The 25,760-nt window shown below is 43.8% G+C and overlaps 1 protein-coding gene across 3 annotated transcripts in view; it reads right to left on the reverse strand.

Annotated features, from left to right (window-relative positions):
* The window catches only part of tacc2 (transforming, acidic coiled-coil containing protein 2), a 47,826-nt gene that overhangs the window by 10,421 nt on the left and 11,645 nt on the right, over positions 1-25,760 (reverse strand). For 2 of the 3 annotated variants that reach the window (XM_063491822.1, XM_063491823.1), the window contains 5 exons: positions 19,474-20,103; positions 15,579-15,863; positions 4,048-4,154; positions 1,691-3,098; positions 1,482-1,517 (listed from right to left, as the gene is read on the reverse strand). In XM_063491822.1, the coding sequence (XP_063347892.1) occupies positions 1,482-1,517; positions 1,691-3,098; positions 4,048-4,154; positions 15,579-15,863; positions 19,474-20,103 (2,466 nt within the window). Of the gene's footprint in view, positions 1-1,481; positions 1,518-1,690; positions 3,099-4,047; positions 4,155-15,578; positions 15,864-19,473; positions 20,104-20,757; positions 23,769-25,760 lie in introns of those variants that run through there. The other variant, XM_063491821.1, reaches the window with a different exon arrangement.

Raw genomic sequence — 25,760 nt, forward strand, 5'->3', positions numbered from 1 at the left:
ACTCTAGAGTCAATCATTATCTGTATTTAATTCTGCATTTGCTGCACATTTATATAGCATTTGTGTAGTCGCAGATGCTAAAATATGAGCTAGTTGGAAAGACTGGATTTTGCATAAAATCATCATTGCAAAAAACAATAATTTGCATAGTTCATTTCCACATGTGCAACAGTGCTGCTTACTGTGTGTGGCTGAAATGGATAGAACAGTGAAATGCTTCTGAAGAGGGCTGAATCTATAGTTAGTAACTGGACAGTGAAGAGTAATGGAAAATTAATATTATGTTATGAGAAGCTTGGTTTTCCTACTTACACCAAAGATCTCAGACAGTTTAGTCATCAGGATGATGAGGTAAACAAAATATACGGTAGCTTAATTATTAGAACTTTGCAACAACCTTTAGAAGGAATTATCCAATTTTACACTTACTTACACTGTAAATACATACAGTCACGTGCAAAAACAAGTTTTCACACGGCTCTATGCAGCTTTCTTTTTTCCCTCACTTTATCAGTCTCTCACATTGTTGTGGAGGAATTTTGACCAACTTTTCTTTACAGTGCTGCTTCAGTGCTCTCACTTGCTGATGATCGGTTAATCAGGTGCATTAGCAGCACCTGGCTGCTACTTACCCCCTTAATTCCTATCAAAGCAGTAATGATGTGCTTTCACAGGACTGCATAGACCCTGTGAAAAACTTTTCAGATGACTGCATGTAATGGATTACTCAGTCTGTAAAATTTCTGGAATCGTTGCAGATGTTGCACATTTTTATGCTCAGTGTTTAATGAGTAATGCATGCCTGAATTAATAAAAGGGCTATGTATCCCTGTAAAAATATATTAAATAGCAGTAGTATCAGACATGTGGCCTGAGCCAAATTTGCTGTAATTCACAAGCAATAAAACATACTGTTGACATTGTACATGTTTTTTTTTAAGATATCTGGGTTGTTCATTAAATATTATCACAGTTGTAGTTCATTGCATTAAAAGAAAGGTAGCTTCTTACTGGTCCAGCCTGTTTCAAACTGTATGTGATCTTGGCATATGCTGATACACTGTAGCTTTCGTTCTTTCATCAATAGCAAACAATGAACACCAGAGGGGGCACTAGCACCTCCTTTGTTAAACACAACTGGATACAGATGAACAAAATTATTGCAGATACTTCAGTGTAAAAAAGGAAAGCAAAAAAAAACAAAAGAGTTTTTCACCACTATCCATCCATAAGTCAATAGAAATATAGCATTAATTTACTAACTGGATCTTCTATAGGAGGGATTATGGGTGATTTAAACTGGCATGGATACTCCAGTTAAAATGGGTACGTTTCAAACGAGTTTCAGTGATTTAATAGTGAGCGCAAATGATTTTGATGTTTCTGTTAATAGGGACAACAGGGCAACATGCTGGTTCAAAGAGGGCCAGATTGAATTAGAGGGCAAAAAGGGTAGATGGCAGTGCTGTCCCTGTACTTACAAAAAACAACATAGAGAAGACACACCCCTGGACTTCCTGTGATATATGAGAATACACAGACACAGGTGACAGACAGACAGACAGACAGAGGACACTGGCAAAACTGGCTAGAGAACCACATACAAACACGGACTAACCTAAAATCCTCACAGACTGATGCAGACTTTTCTGTGAATGGACAATCCTCTGGTAATACAGAGTGAACTTACGATTTGATGGGAGTTTTCTTCTTCTTGGCAGGTTTGTTCTGGTTCTGGTCCTCTAATTCCCCAAGGTTGTCATTGTCATTTTCATTATCATTGTCATTGGATGACAGTTCAAATGAGGCAGAAGTCTTAGGAGGGGAATTGGCCAACTTGTTGGAGGTTTTGAAAGGGTCTATGGAGTCATCAAAGTTATAAGGCGGCCTGGATAGTTTGGGGGAGTTGGTGATACTTTTCCTTGAAGTAAATGGATTCAAGTTTGGATCTTCATACTTGTCGAGTTCAAAGGTGTAAGATGCTTTAGTTGCCGGGATTTCATCCTCGTTGCTGTTGTGAGTTGCCGGAGGAATATTGTCCAGCTGCTCTGTCTGTGCTGGAGGCGCCTTTTTCAGCCCCAGCTTTGGTTTCCTCAGAGGCATCTTGGCACCTGGCTTCTTGCCTAGCTTCTTAGGTGGAGGAGAGGCCTGATGCGATGCCTCACCACTCTCCTCGGAGTAGTCAAACTCCAGTCTTAGTGACTGACGCTTGGGTATAATGGGCTGCTCCTCAGGATTCGTGACTGGCTCTCTAATAGGAGCGGGTGGACTGGGGTGATGTGGTTCCTCAGATGGGACGGGGGGACTCTCTAGAGGGGTGGAAATGGGGGCACACACAGGCTCCTTACGACCCAAAACAGGGGAATTGGCAATTTTACTACCTCCGGTCTTAAAGGGGTTGATGTTCTCAAAGTTGTCTGGATCCCATTTGTAGGAGCCACTGGGAGGGATGGGGGATTCTTCTTTGTCTGCTTGACTTTCAGGGAGGGGTATCTCCTCCTGGCATAAAGGTAAGGCAGGGACAATAAGGCTCTCCTCTTGGGTGGTATGATTGGTCTCCTCTGGCAGGGGAGGAGGAGTCTCAACACGGGTCTTTCTGGCTTTTCGCAGCGTTCCTCCAGGACTCGGTGTTGCAGAGCCTCCCTCTGTTTCCTCCTGAGCCTGGAGAGGGCTGGCCGTTCGAGGTTTCGCCTGCTTCTTAATTTCTGGGGTGCTGCTGGATGAGTCTGGCCTTGGGCTCTCTGGGTTAGAGTTCTGTCTGAGAAGAGGCTTTTTCTTTACAGACCCAGGACGAACTTTCTTGGGTCTGCGGAGTGTCCCTGGGGCACTCTCAGTGCCTACACTGAAAGACTCGGAATGTGGACGGAAACCTCCTGAAGCTGATCCGTCCAACAGAGCAGAAGTATCTAGTTCTCCTCCCTGGAGGCTCAGAGAACGGGTTAGAGTGTGAGTCGTTGATTCTGCAGCGAAAACGTCAATGTTATATGTACCGCTAGCAGCGATGGGCTTGTTTTCATCAAAAGCATTTGATGCAGAATGGCATGGTAGTTCAGCTGCAGTGAAGTCAGATGTAGGATCAGTGACTGAGGTGTCTTCTACTGCAAAAGGAGATTGAAAGATGTGGAACATAAGACAAAGATTTCAAGAGTCTAACTAATCCAACCATTACCAAAGATACAGTTAGACAGGCATGAAATCATATTTTTGCAAGGTGATTGCCAAAGAATTATTAGCCAAAAACAGAAATCTCAGTATTGTGTGTCAGACACCAAAGAAAAAAATTTAAGTGCACAGACTGTCTACATTCATTTAAGTGTCTAAAATGAGTGTCTATATTCTACATTTGTAAAGTACAGTGAAGACCCTATCATTGTTTGGGGAGGCGTTTTAGCCTTTTCTTGATAATCTTGTCAAAATTGATGGGATTTATGAATACAGAAAAATATGGTCAGATTTTGATCCACCATACAGTACCATCTGGTAAGCATCTGAATGGCAACAGCTTCATTTTTCAGCACGAAAGCTTTGCTAAGAGAGTTCAGGCTGTGTTGAAAAATAAAGATGGTCGTACCAAATATTGACTAAGCTCAGTAGAATTGTAAAAACTTTATTTATTCCCATCTGTATTTGCACATATTTTAATAAACTGCTGCACCTATTTCCTGCTTTTCTGAAAAATATAAAGAAATGAGGGATGGCTCAAACGTTTTGCACAGTACTGTAGATTATGGTAGAATTTAACTGCTCTGTGAGTGTCTTTGTGTGACACTTTAAACTCTAGAGATAGATGTGTTATAAATAATTCAATGAATGTCTCAACTGGACAGAGAGGCATGAAAGAAACACATAAAAGTGTTCCCAGAGCTGTAGCTCTGAGCGCTGTAGGCTGTCACGGCAAAAAAAAAAAGAAGAAGCCAGCTTTCAATTACAACTTCATTCCACTAGGTGGTGTAACAATCCATCCAGTAACAATACTTTTTCAATAGTGAAACAGCTTAAATCGGTATAAAACTAAGCAAAGATCATGAAATAATTGTCCTGCTGTACCTTTCTCATCAGATGTTGTTTGCTTTATCTGAGGCTCAGCTGGAGAAACAGCCTTCACTGGAGTTGTAGATTCAGGGGTCTCAAAAGCGCCATCAGAGTCTGAGCTCCTACGATAAAAGATGAGGAAACATTAAATGAAAGGTGCTGTGAAGCAGGCCGATACCCACTGGACTATAACAACCCGTATCAGGCTCATTAACACAAATATCCATCCATCTCAAGAAAAAGGTGAAAGATAATATCATCACGAAGGACAGAATTATTTTCCAGTCGTACAGCTCTAATGTTATTCTTTATGTCACTATATGTTGGAGGTATTTTTAATCAGAGGCTACACATTATATTACGCACTTGCAGTACATCATGTGGGAACGGCAGTAAGAGTATTTCCTGTCATGTGTGATGGTTTAAAAAAATTTAAAAAGCTCCAGGCTATGATGTGTTTATGTTTTCATTTCTAGGTGCTCCAATGAGAATGCTGAATCTGCAGTGAGGTGACAGATAACGGCACGCCTGAGACAAAGCATTACCTTACATAGCACACACTAAGACTCAAATATACCAGAAAGCCTCAAGAGCCTTGATGAGATATGACAGCTATAAAATACAGGAAATGCACAGGAAATACGGAAACACCTGAATTAAAACAATGAGAAATTAAAGCTTTCAGTGTGCAAATAAAGTCTGTACATCTTATGATTCTCAGCAAAACACACTCAAGTACACAAGTGGCAGCGAAGCTGGAAACATAGCTTGGCTACCCAGCTTAATGCTATGCTGATCAATGGATTATCTGACGGTATATGATTCCGGTCCCCCATCCTGTCTCACCTCTGTCTGACCGGTTCCCCGGCAGCCCTGATCATGCTGTCATGACGTGAGCCCCAGGAGAGACGGCGAAGGAGCCCCAGAGCCGGATCAGCGTCTGGGCTGTTCCCGTCTCCTGCCCCACCCAGCAGAGTGTCCCAGCCCCATCGAGCCCACTGCAGTGGAGACAGAGCCTGCCACGCACTCACTGCCATGGTTGCTGGTGGGCTGCACCTCTCCGCACCACAGAGCTACTGCCTGACACACAGGTAGGAGCCCACAGATAGGATCCTGGATGCAGCCTTCCCTCTGCCTTGTCTCCTTCTCTCTGTCGTCTAGTATCCAGATCTCTTTGTCTCTAATCTACAGTCCTTTCATGCTGCTCTTCTTTGTCATCTGTAGCCATATCAGTTTGTCTCCACTCCTGTTCAGTAGGAAATGCTGTCTCCCAATCTAAATGAGACCGTCTGCAGAAGCCCACCTCCAGCAGTACACTATATTCTCTCTCGCTCTCTCTCCCTCTCTCACTCCTCCATCCCTACCCCTTCCTCCTTTTTTCCTGAAATACTTTGCTATATCCACACTGCACAGGTCTAAAACACACCAGCCAAACCCCTTGTGTTAAACCTCTTTGTCTTGGACCGTATATTATACTGTACTGCAATAACACCACTCCAACTGGCATGTAATGTATTACAGCACCCTTTAATCTTTTTCTATTCATACTGTCCATTCCTGCTTGAATTAAATTTTGCTTTTCTTCAAGCAAAGACACGCAGAGATTTCCCCCCCAGGCAAATTCCAACGCTTTCAATGGCTCAAATAAATATGTGTACCATGAGAAGGGCACATGGGACACCACCTAAGCCTTCAATGTGCTCAATAATACAAACCAAGCAAGCTAGCAGTAATCTAGCATTACATTACAGCAACAGCAGAGATGTAAACATTTAAACTAACAGTATGGCACGTATCTAAGAAAATGCATGTTAATACACCAACAGGGTATCAAATATTAAAGGTACATAATTAATACTTGTTTTTTATCTTAACTCTGCAAAGGTGCTGTGATGCCAGATGAGACAGCACATGGTCTAGATGTGAGACAGAGCTGTAATCTCTGTGAGGGCCTAGTGTGTCCCAGCAGGATAAGACGGGTATGCCTACAAATCCATCTGGATCAGTCACTAGTAACTGCTTTGTACATCCAGGTGGTCAGGCAGGCAGTGACACAGACAGCTTCAAGGACAAGGACCCACTTACAGGGAGTAATATGCAAAGAGCAAATAAGCTTACAGACCACCGATCTAGGTTTACTGTACAAAATAAAGCCACTCAGTTAATTCATCGATAAAAAAGAAATTTAGGCGCCTAGTAAATGTTTTTAAATTTAAAAAAAAAATAAACTCTCAAAAGCTTCTACTTTCCAGATGTATGCAAATAAAGCAAAAAGGCAATAACAAAGTAATTAGGGCTCATTTCAGAGCTCTGTTTATGTCCTTGTGGATAGCATTTTTCATGCAACTGCAAACACAGTGTTGCTATGGTAACTAGAGGTTGCTCGCGCCATATGTTCCACGAATACGGAAGAAGAAAAGCTGTCTGGATCCACGCTGTTGAAAATACACACACAACCTAAAAATGCCCCCACAGCTGACTGAGTGAAGTATATTAAATGATACGTGAAATGCTATAAATGCACACTGTAGATCTACACAGAGGTAAGCAGCTGTTGCATCAGCATCCTTTTGTTCAAAGCTCATTAAGAAAAACATGATCACTTTCTATTTATTTTTGCTCTATTATTTCACCCAGTAAATGTCACTATTGGCCATCATTATTCTAATTTATTCCATTGGCATCTATTCGATCAGACACCAACAGAAATGATGTAATTAAATGTGGATATCATGGAAATTAATAAGATGAATAATAATCACCGGGGAATGCCCACTGTGTTAATGCAACCACATCATCAGCAGCTCCTGTGCTATATAGCAGCTGATGAAACGTAGAAAGAAGACGAGCAGCGTGTGGGAGAGCAGTCGGGGTATGGGGATGAGCGGAGACAAAGAGAGCAGCAGTTAATAGCAGCCTCTCGCAGGCTGAGATGACTGCCTGGAGACAGAAACTCTGCAGCGTGAGGCAGGAAGATGCTGCTTTTCGGACAGCCAGCTGTGTCGCTGCTTTCAACCGAATCCAACGCAGTCTAAACAGCTTTCAGAGCGCTGGAGGGAGAGCCGCCGGGAGAAATGGGGAGCAGGGTTAAAACCGACACAAAAACAGAATCTGGCTCAAAAGAATACATTTTAAATTGTAAATTGAGATGAGCAATCGCCTGTTTTTTGCAAAAAGAGTAAATCTGGCATCATCACTAAAGAGAGAAATAAGGAGACATGGAATGAGATGGGGGGGAAAAGAAGAAGGGAGGGAGTACTAGAGGCAGGCTGATGGTCTCCAAGCTGCTATTTGATTAGCCTTAAAGGATTAGCTGCTGCACACTCCCTCCATCAAATCTTGACTGTCATACACCCCCAAAGCTAAACCTCTACAATTCATTACATATTTGTTTTCTGCTCCTGATCCAGCGATTTTTTTCCACTCTCAGCTCTGCACGGGTTTCAGCATCGGGCAGATTTGTGATATGCTTTTAGCATTTTGGCCAACAAAGAACCTACTCCCCCCCCCCCCCCAACAAAAAGGGAAAGAACAGCGTAAAGTAGCAGTAGCAATAATCTTTATCTTAATCTGTTGGATGCTTCATAGCAATTATGAGTGACAAACTAATTATCACCAAAGAAAATGGATAATGAAAAAGGCACAACTTTTACAAAGTGTCTTTTCTAATAAGGTAACGCTCTGTTTTGATCTATACTAGGAACAGAGAAGGAAGAGGAAAATATGGCATCATAATGAAATATAGAGGCATACTATGCCTGTCCTAGATAGTTTAACTACAGAGGCCAACAGAGGGAGCTCCGACACATTTATCCTACTGATGAATGAGTCTGAATATGAAATATTGCATCATAGCCACTGTACGCTACAACCTATTTTCATTTTACAAAAGCACGTGCACAGTTTCTAGGATGGGATTAACAGGGAGCAGCCTGCAGAGGATTTACAGTGGAAAAAAAACACAAACAACTATGACATCTGCAATTGATTACTGAACCTGCACTATCAAAATAATCTCTCAAACAGCAGATGGTTTGAAGTTTTCGTCTCTCATCTCCATCCAGGCTGACGTCAACTCTGATCAGCGATCACCTGTAATCTGGGGTCATTTGTCCAAAGTCTCAGAACAAGGAAGCCATTAAGATAGAATGTCAGGCTAAGATAATCTTTATGAGTAATACCACACTTAGCCTAATCTGACCAATGACTGTAAGCAGATGGCGCATTAAAAGGCAACAGGCCAGGCTGACGCCAGTAAAGCAGGCGATCGGCAAGTAGGGGGCTGCAACATCTCTCTCCATTTGGATTATGAGATCAGACGCCTGGTTCGTTCTCCTACCTTGGAAAGTAAAGGTAGGCGAGAGACAATGCCCCAGTCCTCATTCAGTTAAATTCAATTTTATTTACATAGCAGCAAATCACAAAAATTGTCACCTCTTGATGATTTATACTGGAAGGTAAAGACACTACAGTAATAGACAGAAAACCCCCAAAATCAGATGGCACCCTATGAGCAAGTACTTGGTGACAGTGGAAAGAAAAAACTCCCTTTTAATAGGAGGAAACCTCCAGCAGAACCAGGCTCAGGAAGAAGCAGCCATCTGGTATAACCAGTTAAGGATGAAGGGAGAAAGACAGGACATGAGAACCAGAGATTAATAATAACTAATGATTAAGGAGCTTGGACTCTTGTTTTACATTTTAAAATAAAATGAGACTGAAAAGAACTAAAAGTCATTTTTCTTACACTCCGATTAGTAACATATAATGTTTTGATGTGTGAAAGCTTCTTATTAGTGCCTTAAACAGTGTTCCACAACTGATGGAGTAAAGTAGAAGTCGTACTATTAATGGTTGGGACAGCTCTGCACACCTTTAAGAAAAATAGCTGCTGACTTTTATTACAGCTACCCTGTGATAAAAGCTCACAGCAGTGAGTTGTGAATATTAATACAAAAGTATCCAGTCCTCTGAGGCCTAGACTTTGTAGGACTTTAAGATGAAAAATGACTTTATTATGCCATTAATCTTTAATTTCTACAGCACACAAACACCAGCGTTCAGTCCATTTCCCTGATCTCTCTCCTCTGTTGCTCCCCCGGGCGCAGTAGTGTGTCTGAGTTATAAATAAAACAAAGCAAAGTGGAGCACTCTTGCTCCGTCTCGCTCCCTCTAACTCCCTTTCTCTCATCCACTGATATTCCCGTGGTAACTCCCTCCCACTCCACACACACACATGCAGCGTGTTCTATTTCAACACAGTCACCATGTCCCACTCCCAGCGCGTCAGACGCGTCCTCCTTCCCAGAGAACGAAACATCACCCCACCAGCTTCCCAGCAGTACTTGCTGCACTGTATTCTGGCTCCGCTGAGCCAGGTCTCATCCGTACTGTAGTCGCAGGCAAAACGATGCGCATTTGCATGCACACGTGCTCCGATTTCCTCATCCTTGTTGACATCACAATAGCAAACAACAACAACAATACTGGCATCCTCAGCTGGCTACACTGGAGCGTTACAGGCTGGAAAGGTTTTGTGGGCAGAATGCACGAGGAAGCATTAATAGGCTGAAGTGGGAAGGTTTCAAAAACAACAACAACAGAGGAGGGAAACAAAAAAGTGACCCACAGGGATTGTCTTCAACCTTCATCTCTCAGCCGTATCAGTGACATAACCAACAATCAGCCCTGTATGCACCTATAGTCGCAAGTGACGGCACACTGAGCATTTGTGTGGCATGGAAGACTAAGGCAAAGCCATGAATTCATAAAAAAACACACCACATGTCAGTACGCCTCAGTTCTCGATGGATCTATGATGTTGTTCTCCTTGTGAATGGGTTTGATCACACCTCTGAACATCTTCAGACAACACACTGAGCAGCGATGCAAGAGTTAAAGTTAAGTTCACTCACATGTGTTCTTGAGAGGGACAGGGACTCTGTCCTTGCTCCATGGACTCGTTGGCTCCCATCCTCAACTAGCTCAGCACCCCTGCCCCCCCCGCCTCTTCCTGTTCTCCGGCCACCCTCCACATCCACCTGCCACCCCCAAAACTCCTTCCTCCTTTTGACGGTGATCCTTGCAGAGCAGGCAGGCAGGCAGCCTGTATCGGAGGCTGGCTGAGCGTACAGTGCTGCAGTGCAGAGGATGAGCGAGCTTCTCGCATCAGGAGCAAAACATGGGATGATTAAGGGCTCCTCACTTTATGCACATCACCCCCGATCCTCTACACCTCTACAGACGGGGAATGTTCCTGCTTCACATCTGGCATTAAATAAAGCTACAGGAGGCAACAAAATATCCAAGAGCAGGATGTAAAAGAGGGAATGAACCAAAACAAAAAGGATGTAAGTGTAATCCCGTTTTCATGCAAGTCTCTCAGAGGTGCCTCTTGTCTCTTTGGTTGCTGATATCGCCGAGCGGTGTTGCTGCTCTCGCTGCCTCCTCCCCCCTCTTTCCTTCACTCTCTCCCCTGACACCAGCCTCCTGTGCCTTTAAAAAGACAAGCAGCTTTTCTTTTTTTTTTTCATCTGCTAATGCAACTATGGGGGAGCCAAACAATAGCAGTTTCTCCCCCCAAATCCAGTCTGATTAAGAGACGCTTTCCCCTTCACTCTGTTCGTCCCTCACTCCCGCATTACCAGCACCTTGCAAATTTGCCTCTCTCCTGCCAGGGTCCCTCTGACTCGTGCAATGAGCTGCATAGTGAAAATGTCATTTTTGTGCCTCCTTTTCACACAATGGAAGCTTCCAGCACTCGGCTTAGCCAACCAGAGTGATGCACGGGGTAAACAATAGACTCTGAGAAACTATGCGTGAGTGTGAATGTGTGTTATTCAACTTCAGCTCCACTATAGTCTTCCCTTGAAGACAATCCAACAGTGCCTCTATGAAAAAAAACATAAATTATAAAAAGAAAGAAAACATTTTTTAATGCATTTCTGTGTGACATACAGAGAATGTTCAGTGCCCTGGAAATAAGAGTAGGAACAATATATTTCCTACTGACTGTCAATGAGCAATAGGAAAGAGAGGCACTGGAAATATGAGAAGAATAAATCCATTGTAGACTCATGGGAAAGTGAGGAATTGAGGACTCACTACAATAACATGAGCCCAAGGGACTGGTAGTCACAGTGAGTTGCTGTATTGAGGTATCAGGTATCTTATCTTTGCCTGGGAGGACAAAAAAACACAATGAAATGGGGAATCTCCAATTCCGCCCCCAAAACCTAACAGAGCATTTGAAAGGGGGAAGTGTTTGCATGTAAACATGGGAGTCCATTAACCCTGATTTTCACAAAGAATATTGATGTGATCCGAGACGCCGATGGGCATGACAATCGATATTCCACGACCCGAGGGGACAAGCAAACTCAAAACCCACAACTCACAACAAAGACCCCTTCTAAAAAATATTGATTGCCCAGTGTTCCCCCAAGATTGGCTGCTTTGGAAGGCGGGCAACACGAAAGTGGGTGGAGACTGGGTGTGCTGGGTGGGAGTCTCCCCATTTTGCATTATGTGGAACCTTCACTGGGTCTTTTATTGCACTTAGAATAATATGTGATGATTCGTCTGAAGAGTGGAGAGGCTTTACACAAAGACAGAAGCATGGCGAAACAGTTCAACACACAAGGTAAAACCAAAAGCAGAGGAGAGAGCCTAGCACATCTGGAAAATGGAAACTCTAATCTCTGTGCAGAGAAATTAGGTAAAAAAAACAAAACAAGATGTTATTTCTATTCTTTTTCTACTCCTTTTGAGACTTCAGCACATACAAGTTCTAGATGATTCCGTAAACAGGTTGTAGTATCTAGGGTAGTGCTGTTTGTGGAGTACATGTTCCTGTCATATTGAATGTCTGACATAAACATCCACCTTTTGTCGCAGCTTTAAGGGCCTTGCCTTAAACTTGAGCTTCGACTGCACGCTGAAAAAAATGAAGAAATAAAAAATTCAGCAGACTCAGGCACTGGAAGATATAGCTCTGGCAGATTTATCTGAAAAATTCATAACGGCACTCAAGAAGAATCAGGGTCATCACAATCCATATATACAGTATATAAATATAAATACACACACACACACACACATATGGCCTGATAGGTGATTAATAATTTCTGTTTTCATTGGTTATAACAGACTTTTATCGTTTAATAGCTGGTGGCAGAAAAAAGCCCTGTTTTAAGGCCTTTTGAAATGGACTTTAGGTGTATTAAAAATCCACAACATACAGCTTTGTCTGCATTAAATATGAATAGCAGAATGCAGGACATGTTGGAAAATAATCATTTAAAGCATAACTAGAATTTTATGATGTAGAAAGCTTCATTATGACAGGAACTTCAATGTAGCTGGTCCACATTGAGAGCAAGTAAAGTCTCAAAGTTAAAAAACAAACAAAACCAATTATATAACGAATAATGTGGCACCGAAAAAAAAATCAAGGACACAAGATAATTCTAACAACCCTGAGGAAAACTTCATAAGAGACCACAAAAATTCGGCAAATTATAGATACCCCTCAGCAGTGAGCTGTAGAACGATCCATGGCTCTGTCAGCAGTAGGGGGCTTTTTGCTTCCATGGCCCACTTTTGCCCTTTGAGGGAAGGGTCAATGCAAATCAAAGTTGTACTGAGAGTTCACCTCCTGATTGGAGTGTTCACTTCCAGGGTCACAATGCTCCCATCCACGGGGCACGAGGGGTCACCGACAAATATGTTACCAGTGACAAAGCTGTGTCAATAATCGGAAATGGGACACTAACTCCGCATTTGTTCATGTTAGTAGTGTAACTCCTAAGTACAGGGAGACTGGAATAGCTATGCTTTCGTTCCATTAAATCAAGAAGTTCTAGGATACATCTTACAGGAATCTTGACTTTAGATGATGACACATGCTCCTCTGATCCTCCTGCCTTAGAGCTGCTGACTGAGCAGAGTAGTCTCAAGCTTTAATTCTTATATGCCAAGAAAAACCTGCATTCCTCCCATTAATCACTTGTGGGACTGACTCCTCGAGTCGGCACTTACAGTACACTCCTCCACCACACCTTGAGATTCAGTGGGATTTCTTTTTGTTTAAGTAAAAGACGAGAACAGGCGAGTAAGTGGAGCACCTCAAAATGAAAAAGAAGCAGTTAAATTGGAGCTGAGATAGCTATCAGTCTAGTATCCTGATTACAGTCATGTGGTCACGTAAAATAGCGGCGAGAACACATTTGCCACAAACACATTTCAAAGAAGAGCGTGAGTTGTTTAAATACTATAATCTTGCTTTGTCCATATTCTGAAAAACATGAATTGCCAATTAATGGAACGGCATGGGAGGAGCTTTTTTTTTTAGGGCTTTTGCCAGAATCCCGTCAGCTGTCAGGAACTTACTTCACACAAAAAAGCATGTCTCTAAGATGTGTGGGAGTCTTTAACAGATTAATTATTCAGAATATTTATTTTGGCTCTGTTGCATTCATCTCAAAGTGATATAATTATTACTCATGAAAATCAATGAGTCATTTATGAAAAAAGGACAAAATATACGTTTGTTTTTGTTTTTTGACGTATTGGCATTTTCATTACCTCATAGCAACAAAGGCCAATTTTCAATTCCAGGATAGTTTTAATATTGCCCAGTGTATAAGTCAAATTAATGTCTAGGAGCAGAGAGGGTGTGGCACATGCACTCTAATACTATAATAATCTGTGTTTAAGAGGTGTTTTTGCAGTGCACATAACTCTAAAACGCAATCTACAGATTAAATTTATATATACAGCCGCACTGGCACTGTTGCTGTGTGTGCAGATAAATGAGAAATTCTAGCATCCAATCAGAATATTCAGTCAATGTTACCGCACTGGTGCTCCACTCTTCTCCAGTTCTATCTAACAGGCCTCTCAGATATAAATAATGTAGCATCAATATGCTCGCCTTGCATTCTCAAAATCAACTCTTAGTGAGGGGTATGCTCACAAAGCTGAACAGTCACACACTTTACATCTGCCACAACCAAATGTGCAGAAAACAGGTTTGGTCATTTGCTCTAATTGAGCATATGTGCACAATCTGGCACAGGAGAGCTGAGGTGTATTCATGTGTGCTCCAGGTTACTGCAGCATCCAGACGGCAGAGTGCAGACACAGTCTGGCAGCACAAAATGAAGACTGGACTCTGCAAACCCTCTGCTGGTGGTAAATGACACTGCAACAGGGAAAGTGGCTGAGTCATTCCTTCTAATACAATAAAGTCTATGATACAGTTGCAAAGGCCAAAATGCTCTGCAGGGGAATGTTTAAATGAATAAACTATACTTGAAACAATAAAATAATAATCACAGTGTCAAGTAATTCAGTGAGAAAAATAATGTTTCTTAAGTTGAAACAGTCAGTTAAAGGTCAAGATATGTGCTATAACACATTAAGTGACTACTTGGTCAGACTGTACTGCAATAGTAAAAACTGCAGTATGTTTAAGTATCAATATGTACATTTTGTCTTGGTGTTTCTGCTATTTTCGCCATTAACAAGCCACAATTATACAGTATACATTTGGCTTTCCATGACCACTAAGTTCACATTTTGCAAATCCTATTTTCTTTGAGTCCATGTGGTGGACATGCATAGCAATGGTATACTGTAATTTTGTCAGTGGTGTAATGAGACTGGGTGTTCACATAGCTGTGGTTCTTTATATAGAGAATGTCAACAATGCTGTGTATCATTTGTCTATATATGGTCAGCACTGTCAGGAAATATATTTCACAATTTTTCATATAGGAATAAATCAATATTTAAGCAAACACACCTAATGCTTTCTTGCTGACAATTAGATATGACTGATGCCACCTTGATAGTAAATATGAAGAAGGAGCTTGTAGCTAGTTAGCTTAACTTAGCCCAAAGACACAAAATATAACCCAGTTCTCCCCAATCACAAGAAAAAACAACACATTTTATCTTTTTTTTCTTGGTTTGCACAAAGAACAAAGTATAATAGTGTCTTTTTTGATGTGCATCTACTTCTCACTGGACAAAAAAGTGTGCAGCCACCAAAGACATATTCAAGCACACAAAGATATAAAAAGACAGATTTTTATATTTGGATAGGTAGCTTCTTTCCCCCATCTCACATCTTTATGCTAAAGTAACAAAACCACCTGCCTGCTGTTTACTTGAACAGATGTCGCTATACAATCAGCTAGAAACTAAATAAGAATATTAACCACAATGCTAAAATAGTCCTTTAGATTTGAATATTTAAACAGCACAGATGATTGATTTTGACTCGTTTTCTGTTTAGTACCTCTAAGAATCAAGACTTGTTAATCAAGTGTGCCAGATGTCAGTTTAATGCTGTAATTTGACCTGAACAGTTAACAGGATAAGGAAAAGACTACTTTTTGTGAAGCACGCTAAAGAGAAAAGTGTCAGCAAACCTACATCAAGGACTGAATGAGAACACACAGTCACATCACCTTTTTTACCACATCAAAAGGCAAGTGCCAAAAAGATGAAGAGGTTCAGGAGCAGCCACATGTTCATACCTTAAAGGGATATGGCAGGGTGCAGAAGCGGGGTAAACATCCTCACAGCGGTCAGCAGAAGATGCAGGAGGGGAGGCAGGGGCTGGGTGAGGAGGAGGAGGACAGGGGGACGCAGGCGGGGTTGGTAGGGCTTCAAGTGCGTGACCCTCTGGAAGTGTGGGGACGGGGATAGGGAACTCTGCGGTGTCACGGAAGTGAGTAGGAAGGAGGTGGTGATCGGAGGGTAGTGGTTGTGGAGAGGCGGGGGCCAGGTGACCGCTCTCTACTTTGTCACCGAGGGAGGGCCTGCATGGGAAGGAACACAAAACATCAACAAACAGACCAAAACAAGAAAGCCAAGTTTGGAAATTTGGAGTTCCCACTCAGTTTTTCTCCAAATTCCCATCCAATGGCCCATGAAGTAAACTCACCACAGAGCAGAGTAAATGTAAGGAGGATCGCTCTGTTCTGTGCCATCACTTAAACCTAGCAGCGACTTGAAAAACAGAAGACTCGCTCCAACCATCCTAAGAACGTTTTGTCACCTCTCTCATCGCTCCCCTTACACGATAGTCCATGCTTGCCCTACTTGCCCTGCGGAGCCCGTTTGAGGGAGTGCGGCTCTGTCATCATCGGCCACCTGGTGGAGTGGATTTGGCACTGATCCAGGCCCTGCTTATCAGGAGTGGTAGGCTCTTCTAATCTGACAGGCAAGGCGATGGACGCCCTTGCAGCTGTTCCCCACTTGGGGCATGCCTCCTGTTTAGAGCTAAAAATATCCCAGTAGTCGCTTCTGGAAAATAGAGCTTCACAATGCCTCCATAAAGTAAAGCACATGTATCGTGTGCTTACGCTCAACCATCTGCTGAGCTGCACTTTTTAAATGCCCCTGCCAGCTCGTGTCAGACTGAAACAGAGCTCGGTTATTCGCCCTCTCTCTCCACAGCAAAGCCTGAACTTAATAACATTTAATGAGGGTGTGTGCTTTTCTTAAGGGCGCAGCAAGTTACAGGTTACATTTAACAATGTGGTTATTATCATTCCACTACAAAGCAGGGAATTTTCTAATTGATGCAAGGCCACTGCATACATGATTTTTAATGTTCTCTGAGTTCAAATCAGATTTTTTTCTGTTTTTAATTTAGTCCCATTCCTCTTTTTTTACCCACAATTAGAAACTTACACCAGAAGGCCAAAGCTATACATGTGCCAGCATCTGCGGCCAACTTGGCACATGCAGTCTGAAAATAGAAGCATAGAAGTGTCATAATGCTCACTGCTGCCTCCGAAGATGGACAAAAGCGATCCTGGGGGGCATGAAGACAAAAACATTTTGTATTTTTTGACTCGCTGCCTTCTAAGTGATGCTAATATCAGCTGACCCGCTCAGGTTAACAGCTGGAGATTTCCAGCCGAGTTCTGCCTCCAGATCCAACGTGCATGAAGTAACAGAGGCTTCTCCTTCCAGAGTGGGATGAACAAATTAGATGGAGCACATGTGCTCATTTACAGCCAGACATCAAACAGCTTAGTTCTACTGTTGGCATTAACACCTGGAGTCTACTCAATACAGAGTTTACTGTAAGTAATTCAGCTGTGCGCATTACTCAAAGGCACCTCACGGGCAGTTCAAAGAGAGCACAGATATGACAATTCTCAGAAAAAAGCACCGATTCTCTAACTCCCATACTCATGACTTTGCCAATACAGCATTCAAGTCAAACACACGCACACAAGTTGAAAGCAACCAACAAGAAATAACAAGACACAAAGTCCAGAGAGTGTGTTTAATGAGTGTTTATAAGGATGACTGTTCAAGAACACACAAATGCGCGTTTTATAATCATTAGCCAATGCTGAGCTTAAAGTATTATTAGGCAGGCATGAAAGTGGGGTTTTTTTTACTCCACTTGCGCCGGCACAGGCAAATGAACCTACTATTACCATGGCAACACATCTATTTACAGTACAATGTGGGTTATAGGACATCCTACCTCTGTTTTGAGAAATATCCCACATTCTGGGCTAAAGAGTCACAGCTGTTTTCCTGCGTTCCTCAACAGAAAAAAACTAGCTGTGCTGCTTTTTAGAAAAAAATTTATATGATACTTTTATGTAATGCAGTCACGAGCCCTCAATGTTTCCTGGAAGACCCAAAAACATTTATTAAATCACAGAGCTATGATTTAGACTGGATTTATGGAAAACTTTGATTGTTAGTGTTGATCTTTACCATTACTGAGGAGATTTCCAAGGAAGCATAACGTGTTCTAACCTGTTAGAGTTTTTTCTTTTAACATGGGAGGAGGTGCACCTTTCATTTCACAACTTAGTTCTGGAAAAGCCTTCTCTTCCCTTCGCCTCTCTCTGCTCTTCCCTCCCCTCCACCCATCTGGTGAGGTCAGCAGAGGCAGAGCATAATTAGAACTAGTTACCTACAGACCATCTGCTGCATCCACCTGGAAGGACGTACGCAAACACGCACACACATGCACACATAAAACTACCAGAGCTACTGTTTGTCAACTCACCCAGATTTCAGCCATCACACGACTTCAGAGGTTACAGTAATTACAGTAAGCAATGGAAATGACCTGAACTCCAAAACAGCGGAGCCGATGACCGCACGTCCCAGTCGTCCTCTCCTCTCTCTTTGACTCTCGGACTAACTCTGTCAAACAAACTCGCACCGCAGCACATGCTCGAGTGTTTCTCTGAACCCTGGCTTTTGTTCCACTCTGTCTGGTCTGTGCAAATGACTTCAGTGGGGCTGAGTGCCTGCCCAAATTCCTCCCACTACAAGCTTCAGTTCACAAAGCCGCACAGACTGAGTAGGACTGACAGCTCGGACAGCCTTCGGGGGCGGAGAAAAAAAAACACAATGTACACACAGACACACACACACACACCCGCGTATCATATCATATATCATATGCTGTCACGTTTGTTTCTGTGGCACATGTACGCAACAGTAACTGTATCTTTTGATGAAACCTCAGGGAAATAACATTCTTCCTTTTTCCTGCTCTGAACAATGCTGTGTGGATCCAACAGCAGTGATGGGACAAGTGTTGAGACTGACAGGCAGCAAGTGCTAATCTGGCATGTGGGATGGCTCCACGGCATGTGGTCGGAGACAGTGACAAATAAGGGAATTTGAGTTAATTAAGATAGGCCGAAAGGGATGGCTCACACGGAGAGGTAAATGGAAAAGCATTGTGCTTTTACCTAATTCTAGTGAGAAATCGGGCTTTTTGCTAAAGGAATTAGTCAGTCCAGCTTGTGCTGCTGAAATGCTTACATTAACACTGACTGATACACTGCTTTACAGCGCTTATTTAACTTAGAAATTTCAACAACTACATATAAACCAGTATATATCTGAGATTCTTATTAGTTCGTAGGCACTATTAAACCTCTGTAGTCAGAACAGTCACCCAGACACCCTTGAAGTGTCTGAAAGCCAAACAAATCCACCAAGGTTATTTTCCAAGCACACGGAAATCAGTTTTAAATGTGCGGCATGCACAGCTGACCTGTAAAGCACATGTCCCCCAAAGCTCCCTATTTTACACACATGTTTGCTCCAATGAAATGCATCTGATAGATCAGTACAAAGGAAATGTTATGACAAAATCTCCTTTGTTTGAATTATGAATGATCTGCAGTTGGGAAATCACTAAACCACAAAAAATTCCTCTGACTTCAGTTCAGCTGGGGGTTAAATGGACGTCTTTTCTTGAATCCAGACCCTGAATGCGGTGTGAAGAAGAGCGAGTCTGTTGGTTAAAGGAGTTTCTAAGGAAACATTATTTGGCTGTTTTACTTAAAGTGGTGAAATGTGTTTCCACTGGAAACTGTGGGGATCAATTCAAAAATATGACATGCATGTGATACAGACAGTAAAAACACTCACCCACTGTCCCGTAGCTCTGCAGCCAGATCCTGGACCGCCTCTGTCGCTGCAGTTTCCTCAGCTAGGACTTCAGCTGGCTCCACGGGCTGGATGTCTAAAGGTTTTTCCACTAGCTCCACTGGCAGCTCGCTGACCGGCTTCTCCTCTGACTCTGCAGTCGGCTTTGTTGTTTCTGGTTCTTCATACTTTGTTGGTTCTACAAGCTCACTATCATTAGCTGTTGGTTCTGGGATCTCATCTGTCCTTTCTCTTGCCTGTTCCTCATTCACTACTTCTGTTGAAGTAACTTGCTTCCTGTTTGGTTCTTGAACCTCTGGATGCTCTTCTTCTTCTTCTTTCTTGGCTGGTTCTGGAAGCTCTGCCTTTGCCGTTTCTTCTTCTTCTACTTTTATACTCTGCGGTGGTTTGGAAAGCTCTGCTATCTCATGTGCTGATTCTAGGAGATCTCCTGCCTTTTTTAAAGGTCTGGGAAGGTCTACTGGCTTCTTCACAAGATTCACAGGTGGGATCTCTGCTGTCTCCTCCGCTGCTAGTTCTGGTGTTGGGGTCTTCTCCTGTCTCACGGGAGCTGCTATCTCCTCAGTCGGAGTGAGAAACTCTTGTTGAGGAGACTCCAGAGATGGAAAGGGTCTGAGAAAAAAACAACAGAAGAAGAGAAGAGGGTGGGGGGTTTGTTGTTTAGTTTATAGCACATGCTCAAGGAATTACTCACAAATCAAAAATGTGTGTGTGAGCAAGAGGATGTGTGTGGGTGAAGTGCTCTAGGTATGTTGTTGCATTGTGCTGAGCAGTGTGTTTTGTGTAAGAAAAGGCTCATTCTTGCCCCGGGGACCAGGGACGATGTCACGGCTGATGTCACTCTTTGAATATAAAGGGCTGCATTACTTCCATTAGACTTCAACAGGCACAGTCATCTGACCCGAGCTCGAGTTAATACAAAGTGCAGCTCTGTGTTTACCTCCTCATTCATATTCATTGTCACACTGCTCTCTGTAATATCCCTTCAAACAAGCCTTGAACATGGTGCTACTTGAATGCTAAGTTAGGGGAACAAAATGCCAGAAATCTTTGGTAAAAGACACGAAAAGAAAAAAAAATGTAGCTTTTTGTCCAGTTCATAATTCGTTCCTTTCCTCTTTCTATTTTCTTTGCCTTTTACGCTTTAACGTGCAACATGATACATCTGTATCACTGTAAGGTTCTCACTGTGCTGCTCTGATCTGCAGTTCTTAACATATTTGGCTCATATGATCATTTTAAATAAGCACACGCTCTTTCGTTTACCTTAAGGCATCCACTGGGTTCACTTGTTCGCTTTGAGAATGGGATGCAGCTTCCCTGAGCGCTTTTATCCAGTTTGTGTCTGCTTCAGCAGCTTCTACTTGTTCAGCAGGAGGGCGGCGGGCCGGAGCTCTATCGACTGATTCTGATTTACACCGCGAGGCAGCAGCAGTGGGTTTAACCACAATGTCATCTGGGGGCTTTGACAGTGGCGCCACATCTTGTGGTTTCTCTGAGTGGGTAAGAGTTTCGAAATCTTCTAGGCGTTTTGATGAAACAACAGACGGGCCTGTGTCAACATCCGCAGTCATTTTTTCGGTTGCATCACTGTCACTTTCTCTTGCCTTACAAGGACCAGTGTTGCCATCAGAGTGACAAACAGCAACCTCCGTGCTAATCTGTGCCTCCCCACTTTGGGAGATGCCTAAAACGGTGATTTCTTTATCACTCCCTGCTAAATGCACCACCCCCTGCTTTCCCAAAGCCCCACCATCTATGACTTTTATCCGATTTTGTTCCTCACCCTGCTCGCTAACATTCCCTTCATCCAAAGCTTCTTTATCTTCCTTTGTCATCTCCTCAACATCAGGCCCTTTTATGGGTGTTTGTTCTATTGGGCTGTTTTGTGTGGCTGAGGTTTTATTGGGGCTTTGCAGCTCATGAGGCCTGGACACTGTATCCTGACTTTCACACGCAACGCTCTCACTACCGGTGCTTTTTAGAGCCACGGCAGCACTGAAATCCTCTCCTCCAGTTTCTGGATGCGCGGCAGGATCTGGCAGAGAGCTGCATGTGTGCATAGAAATTTCACCAGCCTGGTTTGTACTTGGTGAAACATCTGCATGAATGGCATCACTAGCTGTGCTATCTTTAGTTAAAATGGGAATGTGAAAAGATGAGCTTTCGTGTTCCTGTGAAACAGGCTCAACAGATACAGCCAGATTCTCTGACAGCTCGGATTTTCTACTCTGCTCTTGGCAGACAGCTGATAGATCACATTTTTGCTGATCTTTATCACTCAGATCACTCACAAACCCAGTGTCTGGCATTAAATCTCTACCTGACCCCTCTAACCCTGGGCTTTCATTCTCATCTGTCTCCTGACTTGTCTCACTTACATGAGAGTAACCTGCTGCTATCCCTGCATCAGGTGAAGCATTTCTCCCATCAATTTCATTTGAATCAAGGGAAGATGGTAACCTATGAACCTCTAGTGAAGCATCCTCGCCTTTCACTGACTTTATCACTCCTTCATTGCTCATGCTGGCATCACCTGCTAACTCATCCTTGCTTTCTGACTGACAAATATCCCCAGCAGAGCTGTCTCCTTCCTCTGTGGCTCCTTTTACTCCCTTAACCAGTGTCTGGGTCTGATCGTTAGCTTCCGCCTCTAGACAGCCACCTGACATTGCCTCTGTGGGATGTCTGGATCCCAGATACTGTTGATGGTGCTCCTGTTGCTGAGCAAAACAGTTTGGATCTGGTGTGGACTGTGATTGGCCAAGAGCTGCACCCAAATCTGGTGCAGAGTCAGAGCTGCATTCCAGCGCTGCTGTCGGAATTTGGCGCAAACTGGAATCATAAACAATCAGAGGTTCGCTACTAGACTCTAAGTCAGCACGCAGCACGTCCTCGGATGACCCTGGAAATCTGCTGGGAGATGAGGAACAAGTTTCTGTCTCGCTTTTGGATTCAAAACAGTTCTTTATTTCTTTTTCCTTCTTCACATCCTTTAATGACGATTCACTCTTTTGTCCCATATGTGCGTGTGGTGGCTGCAGGGCTCCACTTTCTTCTATAGTCTCTTTATCTGCTTCATTATTCTGTTGTGGCATTGTGCCTGTCTTTCCTGTCTGTGGCTTGCTGCTGTCTGCTGCTTCCTTTTGATTATCCATTGCTGCCTCTTTAGCTTGTTTCTTTTGCTCTTCAAACAACATGGCGGTCTGATCTCCCATTATGTGGTTTTCTTTCACATTGTCCCCTTTAATTGTATCATAAACCTCGTTGGCGGGCAGGTCGGAGTTAAATGGGTAGCTGACATTTGTGATGTCATCCCTAATGGAGGCTTCACAAATAATAGGTTTAATGCCAGCAGAGTCTGGCACTGTTTGAGATAGAGGAATTACATTAGCAGGTTTATTTCTTGTCAGTGCATCGCTGGGATGCTGAGGTGGAATCAGATTTTCCTCTTGTGATAACTGACTATTTACATTACTGGTAGCAGCAGACTCCATAGTATCAAAATTTAAATGCTCCAATTTTGGCAAGACCTCATTAGCGTTAACATAGACATCACCGATCTCAGCATGCTGTGCTAATGAAGTGTGTGTCACTCCTCGGCTCTTATGGGCATTCACCTCTCTGGAGACGCTGCTGCTGTCACCATCAGCACTGCAGTTATATGCCTTTTCAGAGACAGATGCATCAGAGTCGGTAACGAACTCCAGGTGACTCAACATTGGGCCAGGAGGCCGCAGCTCAAAAGCAGGATTACTGACACACTGCCCGATAAACGTGCTTGACTCGTCAGACGCCGTCACTTCTGAAGTCACCCACGCGTCCTTTGTGGGATCGGCAGAGCCGATGGGGGACTTGGGCCCTTCCCCAGCCTTCGTAATATCTGGGTTAACTGGCTCGTTAGGAGGTGTTTCACCTAATTGCATAACAGGCTGATCAGTTGGGTCACAATGCTTCATCTGCAGAGAAGCTGCGCAGGTCAAGGTCACAGGTTCAGATGTTGAACTTGTGTCAACACCACTTAAAGGTGCACAGTTATGCTGGTTCCCTTTGTTTTCTTCAAGAATGACAGGAGTAGCACTTAAAGGTGATTCCTGAGGCTGGTCAATGTTAGCTGTACCTTTAGACTCTGCCACCACCTTCTTAATCTCCTCCTCCTCCTTGGGCAAACACACAATTGCAGCATCTTTCTGTGTCTCCGCCTCTGCCTTTGCTGTGACCAGTTCAAATGTCAGATGATCTGACTCAGAGATGGCACTTCCTGGTGGTTGTAAAACATCAAAGCACCCTTTATTACCAGTCTGAGTCTCCTCAGCAGGACGTGGAAGCTGTTGTGAGCTGTTCACCGACTGTGAATCTACAGTGTTTGTCTTCAAATTGTCACTATGTGATTGATCTGTGGCAATGTTCTCCTTTGTTTCTTTAGTCCTCGTGTCCCCTTTAGCCAAACAGACATCTTTCTGTGCCTCTGAAAACGCAGCTGCTTCATCCTTGGTAGGAGCTGGATTTATAGGGATCTCTGGCTTCTTTGAGTTGAGAAAGTCTGTGAAAGTATAGCTGGCCTCAAAAACAGGATGACGCAACTGCTCGTGAACAGTCAGCGGGGGTAAAGAGGCACAGTCCAGAGCTGGCACCGGCATGGTCTTGAGATCCACGGAGGAACTGCCCATTTCCTTCTCTGCATCCACAAAGTGAACTCTGTTACCTCCACTCCTGTCACATAGATACACACCGACTTCAGACATAGCGGTGCTACTACTGTTGCTCTGGCTATAGGCTTCGACTTGAAGCTTGGCTGCACTTTCGACTGTCCCTGCTTCTGTTGTGCTACGAGGCTGAACCTGTTGATTGTTGCTCGCTTGTTGCTTGACTGGGATTTGCTCTGAACTGATCAAAGGCTGGCGTGAGGTTAAAGACGGGAAGACTCGACTGTAGTTTGTCTCTGTGACGGATGACTCCTCGAAAGTGCGTCCCAGAGCCAGCCCTTCCTCTGACACTAACTTCTGATCGAGATCGGCCCGTCTGCCTCCGTTTGTTTTACTGTAGCTCTGCTCAGCGTCAGGGAGGAGAGGTGAAATTGATGCGCCACGGTGCTCCCGGCGGGGTCGACAGAGACGCTCCTCTTCGGTGCAGATGCTCTCGGTGATGGTAGCGATCGACTCCCTCCAGCAATGTGATTTCAGCTGTGACTCGGCAACATCGGTGGGCGGACACCTCTCAGTCTGAGCAGATGACAGCCCACTAGCAGAGCCTTCTGGCTGGCTGAATGAACTGTGCTCTCTCACCAGCCCTCCTTTCTCTACCACCTCCTCTCCTCCTCCCTCTCCTTCTCTCTTTGATCCCGCAGCAATGTGATCCTGACAATCAGGACCAGTAAGTAGCCCAAGGGGAGAAGTATTGATAAAAGCCTCTAAGCACTGTGGCTCCTTTTCTGCATCTCCCTCTTCGGCCGGTGACAGCTCTCTGTGTGAACTCCGAACGGTCGCCTCTCTTGGTGCCTTGATTTCGCTCACGGCTGAGTTGTGTGGCATTTTGCTGGTGCAGCTTTCCTCAGCTGCAGCCTGTCCCTCTTTGGCTGACAATGCAAGTGAGCATTTTGCCTGGGAACAGATTAACGCGAGCCGAGAAGGGCTGCCCAGGACTTCGTCCCTCTCTCCGTCTGCAGAAACGAGGCACTTTTCTGTCCCTCTCTCCCCTACTCCTTCCTCACTCGCTGCAACTGCTCCAGCAGCTACTCTCTCCACTAAATCACGCCTCACGCTTTCTCCCTCTCGCTCGCTTTCTATCACTTCTGGCAGTGTGGGTGTTGTCAGTGGCAACGCAGTAACCACCGCTAAAGCCTCTTCAAGGACGCTCTCCACGCAACTCTCTCCCACACAAGTTCGGCTATTGGAGAGTGGGACGTGATTCTCGGGTGTGAGTATTTTTGCTTCTGTAACTGAAGCCTGGCGTGTTTGTGTATCTGATCTCTTATCACTAGAAGCAGCTAGATTGATCGCTGTAGTTTGGACATGTGTCACGGGTATATTTTGGTTGCTGGTTTCACCTCCGGTTACATGTTGCCCCCACTGCAGGCTTTCATTGGAGATTTGATTTATGCTGCTTACGGCATCATTATGGTTGTCTGATTGATGAGGCTTCTGCAAAAGAGCCCACATGGGCACAGGTGAACACGCCGAGGGAGTAAGATGATCCTGACTGCTATGAGGAGATGATAGCAGGGAGCTGGATGTGGGTTCTCCTTCAAGCTGCTCCTTGTAATCAAACCT

Source organism: Pelmatolapia mariae, linkage group LG13, assembly GCF_036321145.2.
Source record: "Pelmatolapia mariae isolate MD_Pm_ZW linkage group LG13, Pm_UMD_F_2, whole genome shotgun sequence".
Classification (NCBI taxonomy): domain Eukaryota; kingdom Metazoa; phylum Chordata; class Actinopteri; order Cichliformes; family Cichlidae; genus Pelmatolapia; species Pelmatolapia mariae.